This window comes from Papio anubis, chromosome 2, assembly GCF_008728515.1.
Source record: "Papio anubis isolate 15944 chromosome 2, Panubis1.0, whole genome shotgun sequence".
Taxonomy (NCBI): domain Eukaryota; kingdom Metazoa; phylum Chordata; class Mammalia; order Primates; family Cercopithecidae; genus Papio; species Papio anubis.
In genome coordinates, this window is record NC_044977.1 from 42971302 (window position 1) to 42995216 (window position 23915).

The following is a 23915-nucleotide window of genomic DNA, read 5'->3' on the forward strand; positions in this document are numbered from 1 at the left end:
GCCTTTTTAGGGTCTCTTTACCAAATGCTGCAGGTTTTTAATAAGATTTCCCATTCTAATCAGTCAGAGCCTGAATGTTTCCAAACTCTATACAAGTTCTTGTAGCTGTTCAGCTTAAATTTCCCCAGTAATTTTATTTATCATATGGTCTACCCTTAAAGTTATACCAAAGATTCACAGGAATCCTTATGTGTATTTCTAGAGCTCTTTCTCTGGCACTCTGCCCCACAAATACCGTTTGTCTCAATCTCTATTAATTCCAATATCTGTGTCCTCAACAAACCCTGCTTGGCTTTCTTCTATCCTGTGCTTAGGTAAATACCTCCAGAAAGAAATCTGTGGATATTCTGGGGGCTCATCTGTTTTGTTTTCCTTTCTTCCAAGATCACAATTTTACTATGCCAATTGTCCAATGCCTGAAAACACTTGTTTCATAGATTTGGTCCAGTTTTCTATTACTGTAGTGGGAGATCTAGTCTAGTATCACTTATTCATTCATGGCTGGATTGCCCTTAACCTTTGGAAAAACATAAACTTTCTATTCAATAGTAAAACACATACTGAAAAATTGGATAAGTATAGCGTACAGCTTGATGAATTTTCTTTTTTTTTTTTTTGAGACAGGGTCTCACTTCGTTGCCCAGGTGGAGTGCAGTGGCACAAACATGGCTCACTGCAATTTCAACCTCCAGGACTCAAGCAATCCACCCACCTCAGCCCCCCAAGTAGCTAGGACTACAGGTGTGCACCACCACGCCTGGCTAATTTTTGTATTTTTTTTTTTCAGAGAGGGTTTGGCCATGTTGCCCAGGCTGGTCTTGAACTTCTGAGCTCAAGCAATCTGCCTGCCTCGGCCTCCTCAGCCTCCCAAAGTGCTGTGCTGGGATTACAGGTGTGAGCCACCATATCTAGTCCAGTGAATTTTCATTAATTGAAAACAACATGTAATCAACACCTGGATCAATAAGAACATTACTAGAACTCCAGTAATCCCTTATTGCTCCTAATTATTAACACTAATAATTGTAACTAATTGGTTACCTAAGGGTAACCAATTACCTTATATGAGTTCTTATTTTGAACATTATGTAAATGGAGTAATATAGTAATCATTTTTTGTGTCTGACTTATTTCACTCAATTTTTGTGAATGTAAAATTCATGCATGCTTTGCATATAGTTGTAGATTATTGTCCTTCCTGTATAGTATTCTATTATGTGAATATTCTTTTTTTTTTTTTTTTTTTTGAGACGGAGTCTTGCTCTGTTGCCTAGGCTGGAGTTCAGTGGTGTGATCTTGGCTCACTGCAACCTCTGCCTCCCAGTTTAAGCAATTCTCCTACCTCAGCCTCCCAAGTAGGTGGGATTACAGATGCCCACCACCATGCCTGGCTAATTGTTTTGTATTTTAGTTGAGACAGGGATTCACCATGTTGACTAGGCTGGTCTCGAACTCCCGACCTCAAGTGATCTTCTGCCCCCTTCGACCTCCCACAGTGCTGGGATTATAGGCATGAGCCATCGCGCCGGATGAGAATATTCTTAAATTTATTCATTTCATGAACATTCTTATACATATGTTTTCCGGTGAATATATGAATACATTTATGTTGAGTATATATCTAGGACCAAATCTATGTTAGTTTAGGCCTTTCTTCTGAACTTTAGACCTACATATCCAAATCTACTTGACATCTCTATTTATAGACATTTCAAATTTAACATATTCCAAGCCATTTGCTCCTCCTCCTGTGTTCTGTGAATCAGTAAATGGCTTCTTAATCCATCTAGTTACTTAAGGAGTCATCCTTAATATTCCTCTTTCTTGACCCTTCCCGGCAAACCAATCTGTTATTAAGTCCCTTGGATACCATCTCTAATTTATACATATCTTGAAATTATCTACCTCTTTCTGTCTCTAACTCCCATTATACTAGTTCAAGCCATCATTTCTGGCTTTGCCTGATGCAACTGCCTCCAAATGGCCTTCCAGCAGCCTTTCTTGCCCTCTTCCGAACTATTCTTCACAAACAGCCTGAGTGATTCTTAAATATGCAAATAGGATCCTACTTAATAGTCTTTATTAGTTGCCCATTGACCTTGGGCTGAGATGAGACAAGGGCCAGACCATGCTGGCTCTTATTGGCCACATTACAGATTTCAGGCTGTGTTTTGGAAGTTTCTCCTTGCTCCCTACACTCCATCCACACTGACTTCCTTTTACTTCCTAGAGCACACGAAGTTCTTTCATGCCCCAACAACCTCACACATAATAGTTCCTTGACGGGGAACATTCTCTAAGGTTCTTTAATATGCCTGCAGCTTAAAAGGCACTTATTCAGAAGTCTCTTTCCTGACAGTCCAAAATTAATTAATCATTGCACCCACTAGTTTTCCCTCCCAGTACTGATCACAATTTATAATTCTGTAACTATTTATGCTTTCATATCTTTTGCTCCAATTACGTCTTAAATTCCATCAAGTGTTATGTCCACTCCTGTAACCCCGCGTTTAACACGGTGCTTGGCACATGGTAAACAGTCAGTAAATGCCTGTTTAATAACGCATGACCGATGCGAAGTCTGGAAGGGGTCGCGGAGTCGGCATCTGGCACTTCTCTGCCATAGTTTGTTTCCTTCTTGTGTGTGGGTATAGACGGGGCCAGGTCCTCTCCTTGCTCACCCAGAGGGGGCTTTTCTCCCTGTCCCCTTTATAAGTGTCTGCTGTAGAGGCCGCGTGTGAAAGACAAAAATGCCTGCAGATACAGGGCGGCGAGCGGAGGGGATTGGCCCTATTTCTAAAGTCAACGTAGTTCTGTCATCAGAGGACTGTACTTTTCTGGCGCAGGTGCGAGAGACGCTGCCAATCTCTCCTGGAGCGGGTGGGACTAAGGCGGGTCCTGGGATCGGGCGGGTTGTTGTGTCCTTCCTGCAGAATCCGATTGGCCTGGGCGAGCCGAGGGAACGGGGGCGTGGTTTGATTCCGCGGGCGCGAGCCACGTTGGACGCGCCGCAGCCCCGCCGAAAGGCCCCTCCCAAGCCCCACAATGCATTGCGGGGTGCGTCACTCGGAGCGGCGGGTCCCGTCTTTACAGGTAGTGCCCGGCCCCTCCCAGTCCTCTTGTTCCCTTCTTAGGGGGTCATTCGAACCCCTTCCGGCCTCTCCGCTCCCTCTCCCTGCCTCCCGCGACAGCCTCGGCCTTCGCCCTCGGGACTGAAGACCTACCCGACGGGCAGGATCCAAGTCCGTGCCTTTGGGGTGGGAGCCGGGGCCGCGGAGCTCTGGAGGGACGGGCAAGCGGGGACCCGGTCCCCTTCGACTTGAGGGTTCTCTGGGGCCACGCGGGCGGCCGTTGCGCCTCGTCTGAGCCGCCTCGGGTATTGGGCAGCCAGGGAAGGAGTGTCTAAAGGGGAGGGACAGTCGCACTTGGCTGTCAGCAGGTTGGTAGGGATTCCCTGGCGCCCAGTTGTCAGAAACACGGTGATCTACCTGTGTAGGTGGCCCGCGGGAGCTTGAGGTGGTATTTCCTATTTCTGTTAGGCAGAATGGGACTTGAACCAGTGTCTTACTTTACGTCTCGTGGGGATGGAGTGAGCACTGAACCCAGATATTTGCCCGTGTTGGCTCACGGAAACCTCTTGAGACCCTGCCTCAAGAGTCACTTTGGGAACGATGTGGCAGAAGGGAGACCTGAGCAATTGGCTCAACAAGTGGAGGAGGCTTCCGAAAGAAAAGGACAAGCCCCAGCTGTCTTGAATCTCTCTGCCAGTGAAGACAGCTTAAGATAATTTTTCTCCTGCTGCTTAGTTTCCTGGGTCATCCACCTGGGGCAGGGGGCTAGCTTGAGAACCAGTCCCTCCTGGGCCTATTCACCCAAGGCAAAGCCTAGCCCAGAGCAAAAATGTCAGCCAGCAGACTGGAGATGTTGGGAACTTCAGTCAGGGGAACAGCCACTTTTCAAACTCTTGAATCACTTTCCATGTTATTGATATTTGCTTACATGCTAAGATCGGAAGGAATCAGGCAGTGCCTTAAACGGTACCTACAATTTCTGGTATATTAAGGTTCCTTCAGTATTTGATTCTGACACCTGTGACCGTATCCTAAAGTCATGGGACATTCGGGTATTTCCTGTGTTGAAAACCATCACATCTGTTTAGTGCCTTTTTGTGTGTGTGTGCGTGCGTGCAACTGGTTAAAATCGAAGTATATCTTATGTTGGTCTATGAAAGAGGCCCAGGTATCACAGGGGTGCCTGTGACCTTCCTTGAGTGTCTCACAGAGTTGTTAGAGTTGGGTCTGAGTTTAAATCCCTACTTTGTCACCTACTAGTTTAGGGATTAAAAAAATTCCTTAAGCTTTCTGGGCTTGAATTTCCTGAAAGGTAAAATGGAACTAATAATACCTACTTCACAGGTTTTTGGAAGGCTTAAATGAGGTAATGTGTATAAAGTGCGTGGTCCATGGAGAGTAATCAATAAATAATATAGCAAATATTTAATATAGTGCTTTTAGTATGTTACAAGGCAGTGTTTCAGGCGCTTTACATGATCCTATGAGATAGATACTTTTGTCATCTTTAAAATAAGCCTATGAGATAGATACTGTTAATAGCCATAATGTATAGATGTAGAAATTGAGATGTAGAAAGGCAAAGCTTGCCCAAATTTACATGTCTGCTACATGGTGGAGCCAGGATTAGAACCCAGGCAGCAAGTGAATAGCTAGTTTCTATATCCCTGGTTTCTTATCTCTTGTTGGTTTTGGTAGACTGATGAAGCATAGTAGTGTGTAGATACTAGAAACTTAGACTGAAGTACCAGTTCTGCTATATACTAGCAGTGTGACATTGAGAAAGTAAGCCTCAGTTTCCTCATCTGTAAATTGGCAGTTCTACCTACCCAACTGTGAACTATGTGGCACTATACAAGTGTTGGAATTGACACATTTGAGCATGTATTGGGGGCCCTGTCCTAGATGTGGGTAAAATCTGTTGTGAAGCCTGAGGTCTTATACATACTGTGCAGTGTAAGCACCCATAATAGGAATGTCACACACTGCTAGTGAGGTAGAGGGCATAGGCAAAATGATAGAAATTCCATCCTCTTTATCACCCAATCTATCCCCCACCCTCCCTGTGTATCACAAGTAGTATAGCTTTCTGTCCAAATTAACTACCACCCTTTCCCATTCCCACAGATCTCAGCTAGCACTTGTAATAAAATAATGTGTACCATATTGGTACTGTCACATATGCAAGATAATTTGATAAGCAAATGAATATTAAAGTTCTCCCAAAATTTTCACACACATACATATTTGAATGAAACAAGTTCTTTTAATTTAAATTAGGAGAAAAACTTAATATCTCAAAACTGATGTCACAGATATTATTACTAAAAAATAAAGGACAAGAAAAGTAAGTCAATTCAAAGACCAATATTAGGTAAATAGTACAGATGGATGAAGATAATTCTGAAAGTGGTACTTGGATGACTGAAGACTGGGAAATTATGAACTAAAACAAATATGAGTGCTTTTGCCCCCAGTATAAAATGTTTTTATCTTAAAAGTGGCACTTGTGAAAGCATTTGGTTAGAACGTATGTACAAAATCCACTTATATGTTGGGCTTTATTTATTACCTTTTGAGAGATACCTTCCTGAGACATTGAGCCCATAGTCATTACCCACACAAGGTTCTGAAGAAGAGGGGTGTCTTGTTATCTTGGGTCTGAGAACTTGCTAACCATTACCATAGTAGTTTGGCATTGTGGGAATTTATTTTCCTCAGACTTTACGTAAAAGTTTACCCAGATTTACCTAGATTCTAACTTGTGCTTTTTCCTCCAACAGTTGCTGATGGGGAGAGGAAAAAATAGCCACTGTTCCGGTTCCCTATGAGTTAACTGCTGCTGTCCAAAGGCAGGTGTAATATTTTCTGTGTATTAAAGGTGAGGAGAAATGGCCCAGTGCCCTAAACATTTATCTATGACCCTGATAAGCTAAAAACTCCTAAATCTTCCCATGCAATTGTTGTAACCTCTTGCTTTCCACAGTTCCACTGATTCTTCCTTGGGATTTTCCCAACCACAACCCTCCTTAGACCTTAAAGATACTTTAACCTAGTTTAGGCCTGACATGGACAGATTTCCTTTTCTGCTAGTGCAGTCTAGATAAGATTAGTTTAAAAAACAACAAACTATATTATGAATCCAGGGTAAAAAGAAAAAAAGTAGGGGTATGTTTATTGAATTGATGGAGCGACAGCTTAGCCTAAGGTGATTGGAGTCTGTCTACAAATTAGTTAAGCCTGACGTTGATCATTGGACATTCATCCCAGTTTGTCAGGCTTAAATTCAAGTGGTTTGGATGCTGAATCAAATTACTCTGGTAGGAAGAGGTTTAATTTTTTCCCTAAGAAAAATCTTATCTATAGATATGTAGAAACAATTCTCTGACAACCTTGTAATAATTTTGACAGGGAATGTAACTGCTGTGTTCTGCTTTTGGTTAAAGGCTAAAGTATGTATTAGGAAAATTTGAGGCTGGGTGCAGTGGCTGACACCTGTAATCCCAGCACTTTGGGAGGCCGAGGCGGGCAGATCACTTGAGGTCAGAAGTTTGAGACCAGCCTGGCCAACACAGTTAAATCCCATCTCTACTAAAAATACAAAAATTAGCCAGGCTTGGTGGGGGGCACCTGTAGTCCCAGCTACTTGGGAGGATGAGGCAGGGGAATTGCTTGAACCCAGGAGGCAGAGGTTGCAGTGAGCCATTGTACTCCAGCCTGGGTGACAGAGTGAGACCCTGTCTCAAAAAAAAAAAAAAAAATTGAAATGTAAGTTTGTCCAACTTTAGTTTTCCAGTTAGTGAAGTAGTGGGCAACACACCTATGTTGTTTGCTCTTTTCATCTGAATTTCTCTAATTTGGGGGTGTTTCTTAATGGTAGGACTCTTCGTTCCTACTATCTGGCAGAATTCATGGCACACAGTAGATACTCAGTGAATGTTTGTTAAACGAATGGAACTCAAAAATTGTATTCTTTTTACAGTACGTGTTTTAGAAAGTATGGATCATATATTTATTGATCTGTCCTCCAAGTCATTAAAGAATAACTTTGAAGACTACATGAAATTTGGCAACCTATTAATAAAGACTATTCCTAATATTTCTATTAGGATCCTAGAGAGGCCAGACATAAAGTAATGCAGTCTACTTTTATTTTACTTTTTGAGACAGGATCTCGCTCATCACCCAGGTTGGAGTGCAGTGGCACAATCATAGCTCACTGTTGCCTCGAACTCCTGGTCTCAGGCGACCCACCTGCTTCAGCCTCCCCAAAGCAAGGACTATAGGCGTGTGCCACCGTGCCCAGCTGATTTTTAAAATTTTTTTGTAGAGACAGAGTCTCACCATGTTGTTTAGGTTGGTCTTGAACTCCTGGCCTCAAGCAGTGTTGGGATTGTAGGTATAAGCCATGGCACCCAAACCAATCTACTTTTAAATACTAAAATATGGGTATTTAGAACTGTAAGTTACAACTTGCCCTCAAATTAATTCCCAGAATGGTTATTGTGTTGCAGTGTACTTCTGGAAAGACAACAGTTTTATAGTTAAATAATAAATGCTTAAGGGTATAAAGTAAGACATTTCCTTACTTTCTTACACTTAGGCTAAATGTTACAGTTTTGATTTAATAATTAAATAAAACATGGTAAAAAAAATTTAAAGAGGAGTTTATAGTATAGGTATCTTTTCAGGGATCCCAGCTTTTTCATGCTACTGCTTTTAGAAGAGAAAAAAACTGGATGAATGGAAAAAAACACCGATTGGGATATGTCACACTGGGACTTTAGTTTGGAGATTCCACTGTAATAAAAAGACTAATTTGCTTCTGGATATTTTTCTCTTTAAATGAATGGAGGGGCTGGGTGTGGTGGCTCACGCCTGTAATCCCAGTACTGTGGGAGACTGAGGTGGACAGATCACTTCAGGCCAGGAGTTTGAGACCAGCCTGGCCAACATGGCAAAACTCTGTCTCTACTAAAAATACAAAAATTAGCTGGGCGTTGTGGCGTGTGCCTGTAATCCTAGGGAGGCTGAGGCATGAGAATTGCTCAAATCTGGGAGGTGGAGGTTGCAGTGAGCTGAGATCGCACCACTGTACCCGCCTGGGTGACATAGAGAGACCCTGTCTCTAAATAAAGGAGAAAAATATTAAAGGGTAATGACACAGTAACACCTAGAGATTTCTCCTTCTTCCTCATGAAAAGAGGAAAAAGGGATAGTGAACTTAATGCATTAGCTTTATTAGTTGGGTTAATTTTTATTGTCAGATCAGTGATCACCATGAATGGGAAGTCGGATTTTGACTTCACACAGCAGTGAAAATTATCAACTCCTGATTTACAAGCTTTGTAACAGTTGGTTTTCTATGGGTTTTTTTTTTTTTTTATATGTATTACTAACTCATTTTTTCCTTTTTGGAATGAGATAATATTGACCTAGATGAAGTGGTCAGGTAAGGATTAATTTAGTCTCTAAGATACAATATTTTTAGAAAAATGCCTATGAGATTTTAATCAAATTTTTGAATTTTCACCAGTTGCCTCACCACTAGTGAGGAAGCCCTTAGTGACATTGTGCCTGACAGAGAAGAGTTATCACTTAATCTTAGATAGTGAACGTGTTTTAATTTAATGTTTTAAAAAGTATGAGCCTTAGACAATGAGCAGATTGTCAAGCCCTATCTCACAGTCAGTGGTTCAGAATTTTGAGGGCAGAGCCCAGAAATCTGCATTTTTAACTATCAACTTCTTATGCAAGCTGGAGTTTGAGAGCCACTGTATATTTTATGAAAGGTTGAGTGACTGTTGACCTGAGCTCCTTCAGACTCAGGCCTGTGAAGTCCTTTCATCTGTTTTTGTAAAGCAAGAAGAGAATCCAATAAAATAGGCCATTAAGATTTACTTCCTGGTAAAACAATTGAGAACAACATTAAAACCAATATCCTTTAGCTTTAGGATTTACTTTAAATAATTTTTTTTCGATTATAAAAGTAGTATATGTCTACTGTGAATATTGAGAACATTTAGGAAATTACAAAATAATAATTACCCATAATACCATTTCGTAGAGGTGGGCATATTCTTAATTTGGCATCTTTTTCTGCATCCATTTTTCAATCCCTTTTTCCTTCTCTTTATCTTTGCCTCTTTATCCTTATGTTTGTGTAAAACAACATTTGCAATTGTTATCCTGCTTTTTTCTCTTTAACATATAAGCATTTTACCACATTATTAAACTTTTTCCACAAACATAACTTTTAGTTGCTGCATTATATTCTGTTATATGAATATACTATAATTTACTTAACCATCACCATGTTATAGGATATTTAGATTGCTTTCAGTTATTTGAGTGGAAGAATGTCTGTTTAAAATTTTGTCTGGATTTCTGATTATTTTTCTCAAGACAGGTATATATTTGAATTTATTGAGGTCAAAAGATATGCCTTTAAACTCCTGTTGAAATTGCCAAATCATTTTGAGAACTGTTTGTACCAGTTTTTACTTCCATCTGTACTTACAAGAATGCCAGACAGAAGTATTATTTTTTAAAAAGCTAATGTGGCTGGGTGCGGTGGCTCACACCTGTAATCCCGGCACTGTGGCGGGCGCCGGTGGTCCCAGACACATCCTATCCTGTGGCATGGGATCCCAGGCTGAGGCAGGAGAATTGCTTGAACCCTGGATGGGGGATGTTGTAGTCAGCCAAGATGGCGCCATTGCACTCCAGCCTGAGTGACAGAGCAACATGCTGTCTCAAAAAAAAAAAAGCTAATATGTTAAGTGAAGCATAATATGTTATTTTAATTTGTTTTGTTTTGTTTTTTTCCTGAGACAGAGTCTCACTCTGTTGCCCAGGCTGAAGCTCAGTGACACGACCTCAGCTCACTGCAGCTTCTGCCTCCGAGGTTCAAGCAATTCTCCTGCCTCAGCCTCCTGAATAGCTGGGATTACAGGTGTGCACCACCATGCCGGACTAATTTTTGTAGTTTTAGTAGAGAAGGAGTTTCATCTTGTTGGCCAGGTTGGTCTCAAACTCCTGATCTTGTGCTCTGCCCGCCTTAGCCACCCAAAGTGCTGGGATTACAGGTGTGAGCCACTGTGCCTGGCCATTTTAATTAGTATTCTTATATTACTTGTAAGTTGAACATTTTTACATATGCTAATCAAGTTTGGCTTTAATTTTTATCTAACCCAAATTGTTCATTTTGTTTTAGGTCTTCTCTGTTGGTTGAAATGTCTATGATTTTATCTGCCTCAGTCATTCGTGTCAGAGATGGACTGCCACTTTCTGCTTCTACTGATTATGAACAAAGCACAGGAATGCAGGAGTGCAGAAAGTATTTTAAAATGCTCTCGAGGAAACTTGCTCAACTTCCTGATAGATGTACACTGAAAACTGGACATTATAACATTAAGTAAGACTTCAGTTTGCTTCATTTGACTCGCTTGCCCAGTAGTTGTCATTTTAATGAAGTTTAAGTGGTTGCAATAGAAAGAAGTGATTAGGAAAGCCTGTTCAAGTCAAGAATCATATTCTGAACTTATACTAAATAGTCATCATGTCAGCCGCAGCCTTTTTGTAGTTTCTTTGTGTTTATATCTGGCTCTAGGAAATTTTATAGTTGCACAGATCATAGATAGTCCTCTTATAAGTTCATCACTAAGTATTTATTTGCATTCTTACTTACCTAGGGGTGTAGTAGGCAAACTATAATTGGAAATAAAATTTTTTACCTAATATCTGCCCTCAAAGAACTGAAGCAGCTTACATCTAGTGGGAGGGGGTAGCACTTATCACTGTATCATATATAAATCAAGTAAAACTGGGCAAATGGGTTAGAGAGTGACTATTTATGGTGGTCAAGGGACTCTCTGAGAGGGTAACATTTGAGCAGAGACCTAAAAGATGAGAGAGGAGGTAGTTATATGAAGGATGCTGTGTATGAAGAGCAAGGCAAAGGTAGCAGCCAGTGGAGAAGCCCGTTTTTACATACCAAGAGACAGACAGAAAACCAGTGATCCTGAAGCATTATGGACAATTAATAGAGTTGCAGAAAGTGAGGCCAGAAAGGTAGGAATGGGGCAGGTTATGTAGTAAGTTTGGAGTCTATTAGTCTGTTTAGTTTAATGCAGTAGGAAGATACTGGGTAGTTTTAAGCTGGAGAGTTACATGATTTCATTTGGCTTAGAGTAGGTCATTCTGGCTGCACTGTAAAGAATAAAGGAGAAAGTGGAAGCAGAGAGGTCAGATGGAAGACTCTTAGAGAAGTTCAGGTGGAGGTGCTGATTGTAACGAGCTAGGGTTGTAATGAATAGAAATAGATTGGGGCTATATTTTGGGATTAATACCAGCAAATCTTCCTACTGGATTGAAATGGGATGTGAGGGAAAAAGAAGAATAATCACCTGTAGTTTTTTGACCTGAGGAACTGGATGAATAATGAAGCTCAAATGAGCAAGAAAGGAAAGGATAAGTGTGTCTGATTGGTAAAAAGTAAGAGTTCTGTTTGGACATGTTAAATCTGAGATGCCCATTAGACATCCAGGGGGCACTGCTAGGTAAGCAGCTGGAGATATGAGTCTGAAGCTTAGTGAAGAGGACAAGTATAGACATTTAGATTTGGAAGTCAGCCTACAGTTTGTGATTAAAACCATGGGAATGGATGAGACCACCTTGGAAAGCTTAGACGTGAAACAATTACGGAACGATTAACGTCTGAGCAGCTTGATATTGATTACACATACAGAAGGAAATAAGGTAAAAACACAGTCCATATAGGATATAGTAAACAGAGGACTTCATTGTTGAGATGAGACATGAGCCATGTCCTGAAGAATTAATAAGAGTTGGCTAAGGTAGGGAGGAGGACATTCCAGGTGTACGGAGGAGAGGCAGAATAAGCAAAGAACATGACTTAGCATGGTAGGTGTATTAACATGCTTATCCTGGGTCAGTGGATGGTGATTTAGGGATAGTTGTGAGACACGTGTGATAATCACTATGGGGCCAGATCTTGGATTGCCCTGAAAGTTCAGATTGAAGGGTGTCACTTTGAGGTAATATGTTATAGGAAGCTCTGCTGCAAATTCAAGGGAAGTGACTTGATAAAAAACAGTCCTGAGACAGTGGAACTTAGGGTGAGATGGACAGTCCAAGAGGAGAGAGATAAGGCGGAGAGGCCAACTTATTATTAGGGCCTGAAATAAAATAAATGTGCAAATGAAAATTAGAATGCCAAAAGAACTAGAATGATAATGAAGAGAAATAGTTTGATTGGGGATCACTTTGAAGTTAGATCACTTCAAAAGAAGTGACCAAGCTGGATAGGATGGAATACCAGAGATGAAAAGAAGGAAGAGGCAAAGATGACTGAAGCCTTGGAATTGGACAGAATGATGGTGTCATTTCCAGAAATGAGATCTTTGGAACAGACTGTTTATGAGGTGTGAGGCAGAAGAGAAAGATAATGAAGCTCCATTTTGATCATTTTTTTAAGACACTGGGGCTTGCTCTGTTACCTAGGCTGGAGTGCAGTGGCATGATGACAGCTCACTGAGCCTCAACCTCTTGGGCTCCAGCGATCCTCCCACTTCGGCCTCTCAAGTAGCTGGGACGACAGGGGCACACCACCACACCCAGCTAATTTTATTTTTAGTGGATGAGGTCTCACCGTGTTGCCCAGGTTGACCGCAAACTCCTGGGCTCAAGTGATCCTCCTGCTTGGCTTCCCAAAGTACTGGGATTACAGACATGAGCCACTGCACCTGGCCCACTTTAATTATTTAAGTTGAGGTTTTAGGCCAGGCACAGTGGCTCACACCTGTAATCTCAGCACTTTGAGAGGCTGAGGCAGGCAGATCACTTGAGCCCAGGAGTTTGAGATCAGCATGGGCAACATGGGGAGACCCCGTCTCTACAAAAAATTAAAAAATTAGCCAAGCATAACATAGTCCCAGCTACTCTGGGGACATAGGTGGTAGGATCGCTTGAGCCTAGGAGGTTGAGGCTGCAGTGAGCCATGATCTCACCCCTATATTCCAAGGTGACAGAGCAAGACCCTGTCTCAAAAAATGTATATATAAATAAAATAAATAAATTGAGGTTTTGACAAGGTAGTTCAGTGGAGATGGGATAGAGATTTTGGAAACATTCACGTAGATGTGGTTGATATTGTGCGGGGAAAAATGCCTACTGGGTTTAGAGAGAGGCCCAGGATAGAACCTTAGAGAATGTCCACAATTTCTTGGATCACCTGGGTAATGGTAAGATAATGGTAAGATGTTATATTTAATTGGGGTTTCTGAGGGCTTAATTAGAAAATATTGTGATTATGGTGATTAAAATATATGTAAAATGATGTCTCAACCTACTTCTATTTTTTTAGAGGAAAAACTTGAAATATTTCAGTATTTTATTTAATAGGCTCTGGTAGTGCCCTGGGTCATTATTCTGAGTTTTATTTGTGAATGTATAGTGGTATAAACAAATATCAAAGTTATAGGAGATTGGCTTGAATGTATATTAATTCTGGTAGGTGTGCTGGACTTAAACACTTACAATTTTTTTCTTTTGACTCTCTTTTTTAAAATTAAAAAAATTTATTTTGACTGTTCTTAAAAGTAAAATGTAACATTTTAACATCCCTTCATTCTATTTAACTGAAAATTCTAGATTTTGTATTATGTAGTTTTATTTAGTTGTACTCCAGCTTATTCCACACAAAGGATTTGAGGCAATTTAGGAAAAAAAAAAATTTGAAGGGGCCAAGTAAGGGAGTCAGAAGAAGGAAAATAGATACAGGAGAATAATAAACTGCGGTAACATTTCCTTCTGGAGATGCAAACTAGATAGTCCATCCATTTGTTAGAGAAAGGTTGCACATATTACCGTTGAGTTTCCTTGTGGCCAAAGCAAAGGGGGATAATCCATAGGTTTTAGTGTCCATTGGATAAAAACATTGTTTTTCCTGTTACTGAGACCTGAAGTACATAAAGAGGACAGCATTTGGATAACATTCTTCCAGCAACCATAATTATGAGAGTTCAGGAGTGGGATAAATCAGCAGAAGTCTAATCTGGTCTAGTTCAAGAATACAATTCAGATAAGTCAAAAGGAAAAGGTTACCTGGCTTTCAGAGCCATGCATAGAAAAATATCTATGCGTGTTTTTTTGTACCAAACCTTCAATAAGGATTGGAAAACAGAAGTTCTAGTTCAAGTTCCTGACAAGGACCTGGATTTCATATATTTTCTATCGCTAATAAGAGGTCTTGTGGTTTACTTTATGTTTATTGAGGTTTTTACCTTATATGACATTGAGCTTAGACTGAAATGCATAAAATTGAGAATTTGTGTGTTACCTGACTTAAAATTCTCACATCACAACTCTTTCCAACCACTATGAGTTTGCGAGATAAAACTCACAGGTCTGCCATAGCAACATCGTAGCACAGCCTGAAATTGCCACCATGCTGTCCCTCTTTTCTCCTAGCCATATTAAATGCTTCTTTCCTTCAAACCCTACTTGTTTTGAATCACCTTCTTTCTCATTACTATTTCATGTCTCTAATGATCTCACTGCTTTCACAGATCTCCTGTAGAACTTGGTTGACTGCCTTTTTCATCACTTACTAAAGTTTCTTATTTTTAATTTCATTTCTCTATCCTCTCTATAACAGGGTTGTAATTCATTGAGGGAATTGATCTGCCATGGCTTATACTATTTTTGATTCCTCAACTCTTGGCATTGTGGTTTTCAGATTTGTATAGAAATTGAGGTACTCTTTCTTCACAGAATCTCAAAATCACTAAGTGTATAATTATGTGCCAAATGAGTTGATACCTCACATTAAATTCTGGTTGAATAGGCAAGGGAAGACCAGAGTTTGAAAGAAAAAAAAAATAGGGGAGTAACATTTAAAATTGAGATAATTAGGCCGGGTCTGGTGGCTCACACCTGTAATCCCAGCACTTTGGGAGGCCAAGGCTGGCAGATCACCTAAGGTCAGGAGTTTGAGACTGTCCTGGACAACATGGTGAAACCCTGTCTCTACTAAAAATACAAAAAAAAAAAAAAGGTCGGGTGTGGTGACGGACATCTGTGATCCAAGCTACTCAGGAGGCTGAGACAAGAGAATCACTTGAACCCAGGAGGCAGAGGCTGTGATCCGAGCTACTCAGGAGGCTGAGGCAAGAGAATCACTTGAACCCAGCTGAGATCGTGCCACTGCACTCCAGCCTGGCGACAGAGTGAGACTCTGCCTCAAAATAAATAAATAAATAAAATTTAAAAATAAAATTGAGAAGATTCCTTTAGTTTTCTCCTCCTCTGTATTGGGAAAATGATGAATTTCAAATGAGTGTAGTGGCTGGATACTTCTGCTTCACCAGTGAAGGACGTTCTGTGGAGCGTGGCTTGTGCTTGCACAGTTCCTTGTGCGTGTCATAGTAGCTACTAAATGAGGGATGGTTGTTTTGGGAGTATGACAGCATTCAGAGTGACAGAGAAACCTTGTTGATTGGGCAGGATGGTGTGTAGTGTAGGGTATTCAGTTTTATGATTTCTTCTCACATTCTGTAGTGATATTCCAATTCTCTATATAAAATTTTAAGGAATTCATCTGTTTTATAAGTCGAAGGTTTTTTTCCTTAGACTGTAATGAATTTTTATTTATTTATTTATTTTTTTTTTGAGACAGAGTCTCGCTCTGTCGCCCAGGCTGGAGTGCAGTGGCCAGATCTCAGCTCACTGCAAGCTCCACCTCCCAGGTTCACGCCATTCTCGTGCCTCAGCCTCCTGAGTAGCTGGGACTACAGGCGTCCGCCGCCTCGCCCGGCTAGTTTTTTGTATTTTTTTTTAGTGGAGACGGGGTTTCACTCTGCTAGCCAGGATGGTCTCGATCTCCTGACCTCGTGATCCACCCGTCTCGGCCTCCCAAAGTGCTGGGATTACAGGCTTGAGCCACCTCGCCCGGCCACTGTAATGAATTTTTAATGAATAAACTTATGTTACCACTTAAGAGAAAAAATGGCTAAAGTAAGTATGAACCATATGAAAATTAGGTTGAGTCATCTGAGATCTTTAAAACTTTGCAATTGGCTTTAGAGATTTAAAAATCATAGTTGTACATTTTGAAATCTCTTTATTTAAACAGTAAGATGCTGAAAAGACAAATACCTTTTGGGAAGCCAGTCATATCCTATTGTGAATTTTAGTGCAAGAAGTAAAATTTTTTAGTTCTTTCACTGTGAATTCATTTGAAGCCAGATAATGGCTGTGAGCTTCCTAATGTTCTTTCCTTGCCTTAGGGTTCACTTTCTCCCTATGTTGCTACCTCCAGCCAGGAATACTATTTTAGGCTTACCTGCGTTTTGGCTTTAGTGTCTAGCAGTCTTTCCCTTTCACTCTTTCGGGATATTTTCTGATTACTAGAGTAACAACTTAAGCTATAACCCAATTATTGAGTACTTGCAATTGCCAAGTACTTTACTGACATTATCATTAAGCTTTCTAACAGCTCTGTGAAGGGCTATTAAATAGCGCTCTTTTCCATTGCTGGGGCAGACACACAACTCACATTAGCTTAAGGAAAAATGGGTATTTTGAAGGGTAGTGGTGGAGCTGGCCTCACAGATGTTGTCAGGAATCTTTCTCATTTCTACATTCTCTTACCTTTTGCAGATAGGTACTGTCTACAGACTTGAAAACACTACACAGACAGCTCTAGGCTTACTTCAGTCCAACTGAGCAACTCCTCTCCATGTCTCAAGAACAAGACATTGTCTTTGCTTGTGTAATTGACCATTTCTAGACTAATTAAACGTTGTTGTCAGAGGAGATGAGGTACTCTTATTTGGCCAAAACTGCATCACGTGTCCTTACCCCTTTGAGCTTTACCACAGGCAGACAGAATGGAGCTGAAGGTAATTCCCCAAAGGGAAAGAGGGAAGGGATGCTGGGTAGTGCTATCACTACCCTATTTTACAGATAAGGTAATTGAGACTTAGGAATGTAAAGCAGATCCTTCAGCATCACAAAAATAGTAAACGATATATCTGAACCACAATCTTGGATTCAGGAATTGCATTATTATCTGGTAAAAAATGACTGCTGCTCTTTACCCTTAACCCCTTTCTTGGCAGCATGTGTTCCTAATTCTCCTAATTATTTTCACTTTTTATGGAGAGAGAAATGAACCAGGGAAGAGAATGAAGAGAAATACCACACCTCTCTTTTATTGGTTGACAATGATGAGGAACAGAGTATATGTGAATCCTAGAATTGATGGGACAACATTGTCTCATTGGAGGCTAGGTGTTTGAAAGGGAGAGGGTGTGGCAGGGAAATGCAACCAACCTGTAGCTACTAAACCAGTTGGGGGAAGGAGATAACCTGGGTATTCGATTTTCCTATTTTGTCTCATTACTGGCATCACATTCCTTTTCTCCTGCTTATTATGGCAAAATGTACAGCTTTTCAGCAGCATATATGTTAAATAGGCTCTTGTGAACTGGCCTAGGAACCTAATTACTGTTATTGTACAGTTTCTGTGGGAAAATGAGATCTGGGTGCAATAAGCTTTGGGAAATATACCCAATACATAAGTTATGGATTATCTGATCAGTTATCTAAAAAAGTCGGGATCTTCATCCTCTAGAGTGTGGCTGTGTTAGGGAAGTGAGAAAGGGTGAATTGGGGGATTAACTCTGAAGAAAAGGGAATAAAGATGTCAAAGGCAATCTTTGCTTGCTCTGTGTTTTATCCAAGTCGCTCATGGTGTAGTTACCATTGGCTTCTTAAAATGATCTCAGATTCTTCTTTAGGTTACTGTTGTGAGTTACCGTCATCTGGCATATTTCATATTAATAAATATTTTCCTTTTTAATGATGTTAAAATTTGTGGCTAAAATGGGTCTTTTATTCATAGGATGATTTATTCATGATTTGGCGCTTCACCATTGGAGGGTAGTTGAAAGTTAGCCATGTGAGAAAGGAGTAAGTGAGAAAATAGGAAGTTCCTGGTAAAATGCTACATGTGGTGGACACTCAGTGTTACTGAGCCTTCATTCTTATCTCCTTACTCTCCCACTAGTGGCAAAGTCTTTTGTTTTCATCTTGTTTTCTATGAGACATATTTGGTGATAATACAATTCATAAGATATGCTCACTTTGTTAATGTTGAGCCTCTCTATTTAATATTTTTTTTTCATTTTTAGAGATGGGGTTTTGCTCTGTTGCCCAGGCAGGAGTGCAGTGGCACAATCAGCTCATAGCATCCTTGAACTCCTGGGCCCACACGATCCTCCTGCCTCAGCCTCCTGAATAGCTGTGACTATGGGTGTGTGTCACCACACCTGGCTAATTTAAAACAATTTTTTGTAGAGATGGCATCTCACTTTGTTGTCTAGGCTGGTCTCGAACTCCTGGGCTCAAGTAGTCCTCCTGCCTCAGCCTCCCAAAACATTGGGATTATGGTGTGAGCCACTGTGCCTGGCCCTATTTAATATTTTAAAGTTTCAACACTTTATTTTAGAGAATAGAATTCAATGTGGAAGGCTCTATTCCAAAACATTTTTTTTTGTTTTTTTTTGTTTTGAGATGGGGTCTCGGTCTGTCACTCAGGCTGGAGTACAGTGGCAAGATCTTGGCTCACTGCAAGCTCCACCTCCTAGGTTCAGGCCATTCTCCTGCCTCAGCCTCCTGAGTAGCTGGGACTACAGGCGCCCGCCACCACGCCCGGCTAATTTTTTTTGTGTTTTTTTTTTTTTTAGTAGAGACGGGGTTTCACCTTGTTAGCCAGGATGGTCTCGATCTCCTGACCTCATTATCACCTGCCTCGGCCTCCCAAAGTGCTGGGATTACAGGCGTCAGCCACCACGGCCAGCCCAAAACATTTTTTTTATATTTGGCAAATTTAACAGGAGATTAGAGATGGTATGTCCTATTAAATAACTTTTCTGCACCCAGGAAAGCTGTTCACTGGGCAAACATGACTACAAAGGATAAGCAGAGTTTCTATGTATAGTGGTACAATTATAGCATGAAAATTACATGTTATATGTAATACAAATAATATATCAGTTCATAAATCAGTTTGCAATACTAAATCCTTTGCTATATATGTACCTTGTCATTTAGCATGCTACATTTTATGTATATATCTTGGTTTGTAAATCACTGTGATAAGCACATCCCCAGTAATTATATGGTAAGCTCCTGGCAGGCAGGGACTTTATCTTTGACATCAGAGCCTGTGAAGTAGAATGCTGGGCCTGTGCTAGGTGTTCTCTCTGCTGAGAGGAAGATCTTTGCTATTACTAGTTATTTAGTTTGGTGCAACAGGCCAGAATTGTCCTAATAATATCAGTGTTTAATTGGTGATATGTAAAATTTCTCTGACAGTTTGTAAATAAAATTAGATACCAGAAAAAAAGTTTAATGTGTAAAACCATTTATTCATTTTGTTGGATGTAGGAATCACTTGTGGAATGGCTTGGACACATTATAGAATTAGCTTTATAGCAAAGAGATTAGAAGGGGTAAATTTCCTGTATCTGGTATTTGGACTTCTGCCAGTCTTACCTGTTAAGTTATACTTGACCCTAAAGAAGTTCCTAGTGGGTGTGCCAGGGAGGAGAACCAAACACGTAATGAAATTGGATAAATTCCTCAGGTAAAAGAAAAGCAGTAGCAATAAAGACCAAACCCCATTGGCACCAAAGCCCGGAAATGGAATGGAGCTAGACAATATAAGGAAATTAGAGCGAAGTAGGAAAAACCTTGGCGATTTAAAAATTGTGCCCAAGGTAGAGAAAAGAGGAGAGAGTGTGTGTTTGTATGTGTGTCTGTCTGTGTGTGAGTAATGACAGTGATAAAGGGAGAGCAGACAAGTCTTTGAGACCTGCATAGCCATTCTTGAGGTACTCACTGTGAAGGTGAGTAATTCTACATGGCTCTTGAGAACATCCCTCTCTTAAGGACATGTCGAAGATTTACTGACCTGAACCCTAAATAAAGCCTTCTGGAGAACAGTAACTAGAAGACAAGTGAAGTTCTACTGTTTTCTGTCGTTTAGTTAAGTATTTATTGAGCTGCTGCTTCGTGTAGATACCACTAAGCTGTGCAATTACTGGTGCATGATATACTCAACAAATTAGTGTATAAATTAGTAAAAGAATGATGCCACCTTTGCAGTCATTTATTCACTGAGCACTTCTTGTTTACTAGACACAAAATATTCTAAGTGCTAAGAATATAATGGTGAGCTATACAGAAATCATCCCTGCTCTCATGGAGTGTGTATATTAGTGAGAGAGACATTGCAACAAAAATATATTAATATACAATTACAAATTGGGTTAGTTTGTGAAGAAAACTAACAGCTGCTATGATATACTATGTAGGAGTGGGATCAGTTTAGATTGTGTGTTCTGGGAAGGACTTTCAGTCTAAGAACTGAAGGATATGTAGGAATTAGCCAGGTCAGAATTGGAGCACTGGGGAAGACAAAATCATGAAGTTTCTCAGTTTGGGAGTGGGAGGGCTGGAAGTGGGTTGGTATCCTTGGGGATCTGAAATAAGACCAGTGGGTGGCTAGAATGTAGAGAGGGAGGAGTAGAGTTGTACAAAATGAAGTGGAGTGTTTAGGAGGGCTTGCAGAAGATAACTGTAATACAGGTTCCAAAACTCTCAAGTTTCGTTACTCTTAATTTAGGGAATAAAATAGAGATTGATTTGTGGCTTGGAAAAAGTGAAAAAACATTGGTGAATTTGGAATAATTGGTTAATCTATACTACATGGAAGTTGCTATTGTATTGTGGAAAAAATGTGGGCCTTGGAATCAACTAACTTCATCCCATCTTTGCTTCTTAATGGTGTGTGACCTTGGATAAGTTACTAAGCCTCTCTGAGTTTCTTTTCTTTCATTTGTAAAGTGGAGATAATAGTGCCCCTTTATTGTGAGAATGAAACTAAATATGTAAAATACTTAGCAAAGGGCCTAGCTTATACTAAGTGGTCAGTAAACTATGTGGTGCTATTACTCTTACTACTATTTCTCTTCTTTCTCCTCAAGGCAGATAGACATCTGCCAGACTATCTATAAAATATTCACTAGGTGAACCTGATGTACACAGCAAAAGCATGCACAAACTGGCATGCCTATAATGACTTTAGACTATTTTATGGGTAGTCCTCAGTGAAGTGGTGGGAGTATTTCAATCTGTCCCATGATTGTTGAAAAAGCAGAATTTTTTCCATCACAAACATAAATGGAACTGTATGTACTTTGGGAAAACTAGCTTTGCATTTCAAATAAAGCATTACAAAGCTAAATTTACTATGAAAAGCCATAATGTTATAGAACACACTATAGCCTTTTCAGAGAGAATCTTGCAACTGTAGTAAAATAAAGACTTCCTGAAAATGCTCACATGCCATGTTAAAGACATAGGGTTTCCTTTATTTTACATACAATTGTCTAGTATTTGGGATAAACTGTCATGTAGGTGTCTGTGGCTGACTCTGTTATTAATATGGAAATACAGTAAGACTCTGACACAATACAAAAAATGGATTCTAAAACCTTCAGTCGTATTAATGAAGGATAATCAAATAACTCCTAGCTAGCCAGTTGGGAGTTCCTAGGGTGTGGAAGCCAATTACCAATTGTCTTCAGGTTATTGAGGTTATTATGGGGTATATTTGAATGCTAATGACATGTCAAATAATTTTGATAATGACAGTGAAGATTTTTTTTGGAAAGAGAAAATCATTTGAGAAAGCATATTTTGGCCTTTGATTTAGGTATTAATTTGTAGAAAAAGGCAATATGCTATGGCTAAATTAATTTGACTATGATCCTTAAGAAGAGATACATTTTACTTTGTAAGCACTATATATACACATATAGAAAACTAAAACAAAAGTTTTATGAAACAATATGTATTCCAATACTTTCTGTTATATTTTACTTCAATTTCTGGAAAATGCTGTAGTTCACTAAACTAGTTGCATGACATAGTGGTTTACAACTTGCACTTTGAAAAACGTTGCCCTAAATGAGTGTGTATTAAGTGATGCTTCAGAAAGGAACAACCAGGCTACTCTAGAACCATAAGATCAGAACTATTTCACCACTAGTATATCCCATACCACTAGTAATAGATGACTAGTAGGTGCCAAGCCCATTTGGCAACCTGGGATGGTCTTTTAAAAGGGATTCATGTATATATATATATATGTCACATGTATATATTCACACACATATTGCTTACACACAAGCTCTCACAGGAAGGATACATGAGAAATTATTACTAACATGGATTGCCCAAGGGAAGGAGAACTAGGTATCTGGGCAAGAGTGATAAGACACTTTAAGTGCCGTATACCCTTTTATTTTTCATTCTTGTTAAATTTGAATCCTGTGAACTTATTTATTCTAAACATTAATAAATTCTGCTTCTATGTTATTCGAGAAAGAAAACAGTAAGGTGACCAGTATGGATCAGAGTTTTACAGTAAAGATTACTGTGTTGGCTGGGTGTGGTGACTTATACCTGTAATCCCACCACTTTGGGAGGCCAAGGCAGGCAGATCACTTGAGGTCAGGAGTTTGAGACCACCCTGGCCAACATGGTGAAACCCCGTCTCTACTAAAAATACAAAAATTAGCCAGGTGTGGTCGTGTGTGCCTGTAATCCCTGCTACTCAGGAGGCTGAGACAAGAGAATCACTTGAACCCAGGAGGCAGAGGTTGCAGTGAGCTGAGATTGTGCCACTGCACTCGAGCCTGGGCAACAGAGCAAGATTCCGTCTCAAAAAAAAAAAAAAAAAAAAATTACTGTGTAGATTAGCAGAGTCCAGCATAGGAGTGGGGAATTACATCCTGCATGCTGTTTACTGCCCTTGATGTAGACCAGCTATATTGACAGTGCTATGCAATGATGTTTAGGCGACTCATTAAAAAGGGTTACTTTGTGTTTTGTGCTCTGCTTATTTATTATAGTGGGGTATATACTAGATTCTGGAAAGCTTTTTTTCCAATAGAATATGGTTAATTTTAATGTTTCAATGCTTTTTTTATTTTTAATTTCTAAATTTGTTATTTAGAAGTAATTTCAAACTTACAGAAAAGTTGTATGAGTAAGAAAAGTTCAAATAACACCTGTTCCCATAGTCACCTTTGGTCAACATTTTACCACATTTGTCTTCTCATTTTATCTACCTACCTACTTAACTATCTGATTTATTTTTTTTCCTGAACCCTTTCTTCATAACTGCTTCAAAGAGTAGTTTCTAAAATTAGGGATATTATCTTACTTAACCACAGTACACATGTCAGCCTCAGTAAATTTCTTGTTCATACCATACTTTATCTACTGTACTGCTAACTTTCCTTTTTTGTCAGTTGACCCAGGAATATGCTTTATATCATTTTTTTTATTGCTTTTTGGCACAGGATTTGGACTAGCATTAGGAATTGCATTTAGTTGTCATATCTCTTTAGCTGCTTTTTTTTGGGGGGGGAGACAGAGTCTCTCTCTTGTCACCCAGGCTGGAGTGCAGTGGCGCAATCTCGGCTCTCTTCAACCTCCATCTCCTGGCTTCAAACGATTCTCCTGCCTCAGCCTCCTGAATAGCTGGGATTACAGGCATGCACCACCATACCCAGTTAATGTTTATATTTTTAATAGAGACGGGGTTTCACCATGTTGACCAGGCTGGTCTCAAGCTCCTGACCTCAGGTGATCCGCCCACCTCGGCCTCCCAAAGTGCTGGGATTACAGGCCCCCACCGCGCCCAGCCTCTTTAGCTTCTTTTGATTGGCAACATTTCCACTT

General features: G+C 40.0%; 1 protein-coding gene across 8 annotated transcripts in view; it reads left to right on the forward strand.

The window, feature by feature from the left end:
* Window positions 1-3027: 3027 nt before the first annotated feature.
* SEC22A (SEC22 homolog A, vesicle trafficking protein) overlaps window positions 3028-23915 on the forward strand; it is a 72267-nt gene continuing 51379 nt past the window's right edge. The window contains exons 1-3 of one of the 8 annotated variants that reach the window (XR_001899626.3): window positions 3028-3093; window positions 5855-5952; window positions 10288-10488. Coding sequence is in view for 7 of the 8 variants with exons in the window: in XM_021934129.2 (XP_021789821.1) it covers window positions 10307-10488 (182 nt within the window). In the remaining variant the exon portion in view is untranslated. Of the gene's footprint in view, window positions 3094-3117; window positions 3258-3306; window positions 3440-5854; window positions 5953-10287; window positions 10489-23915 lie in introns of those variants that run through there. The other 7 variants (XM_021934129.2, XM_003894020.5, XM_009200121.3 and 4 more) reach the window with 7 other exon arrangements.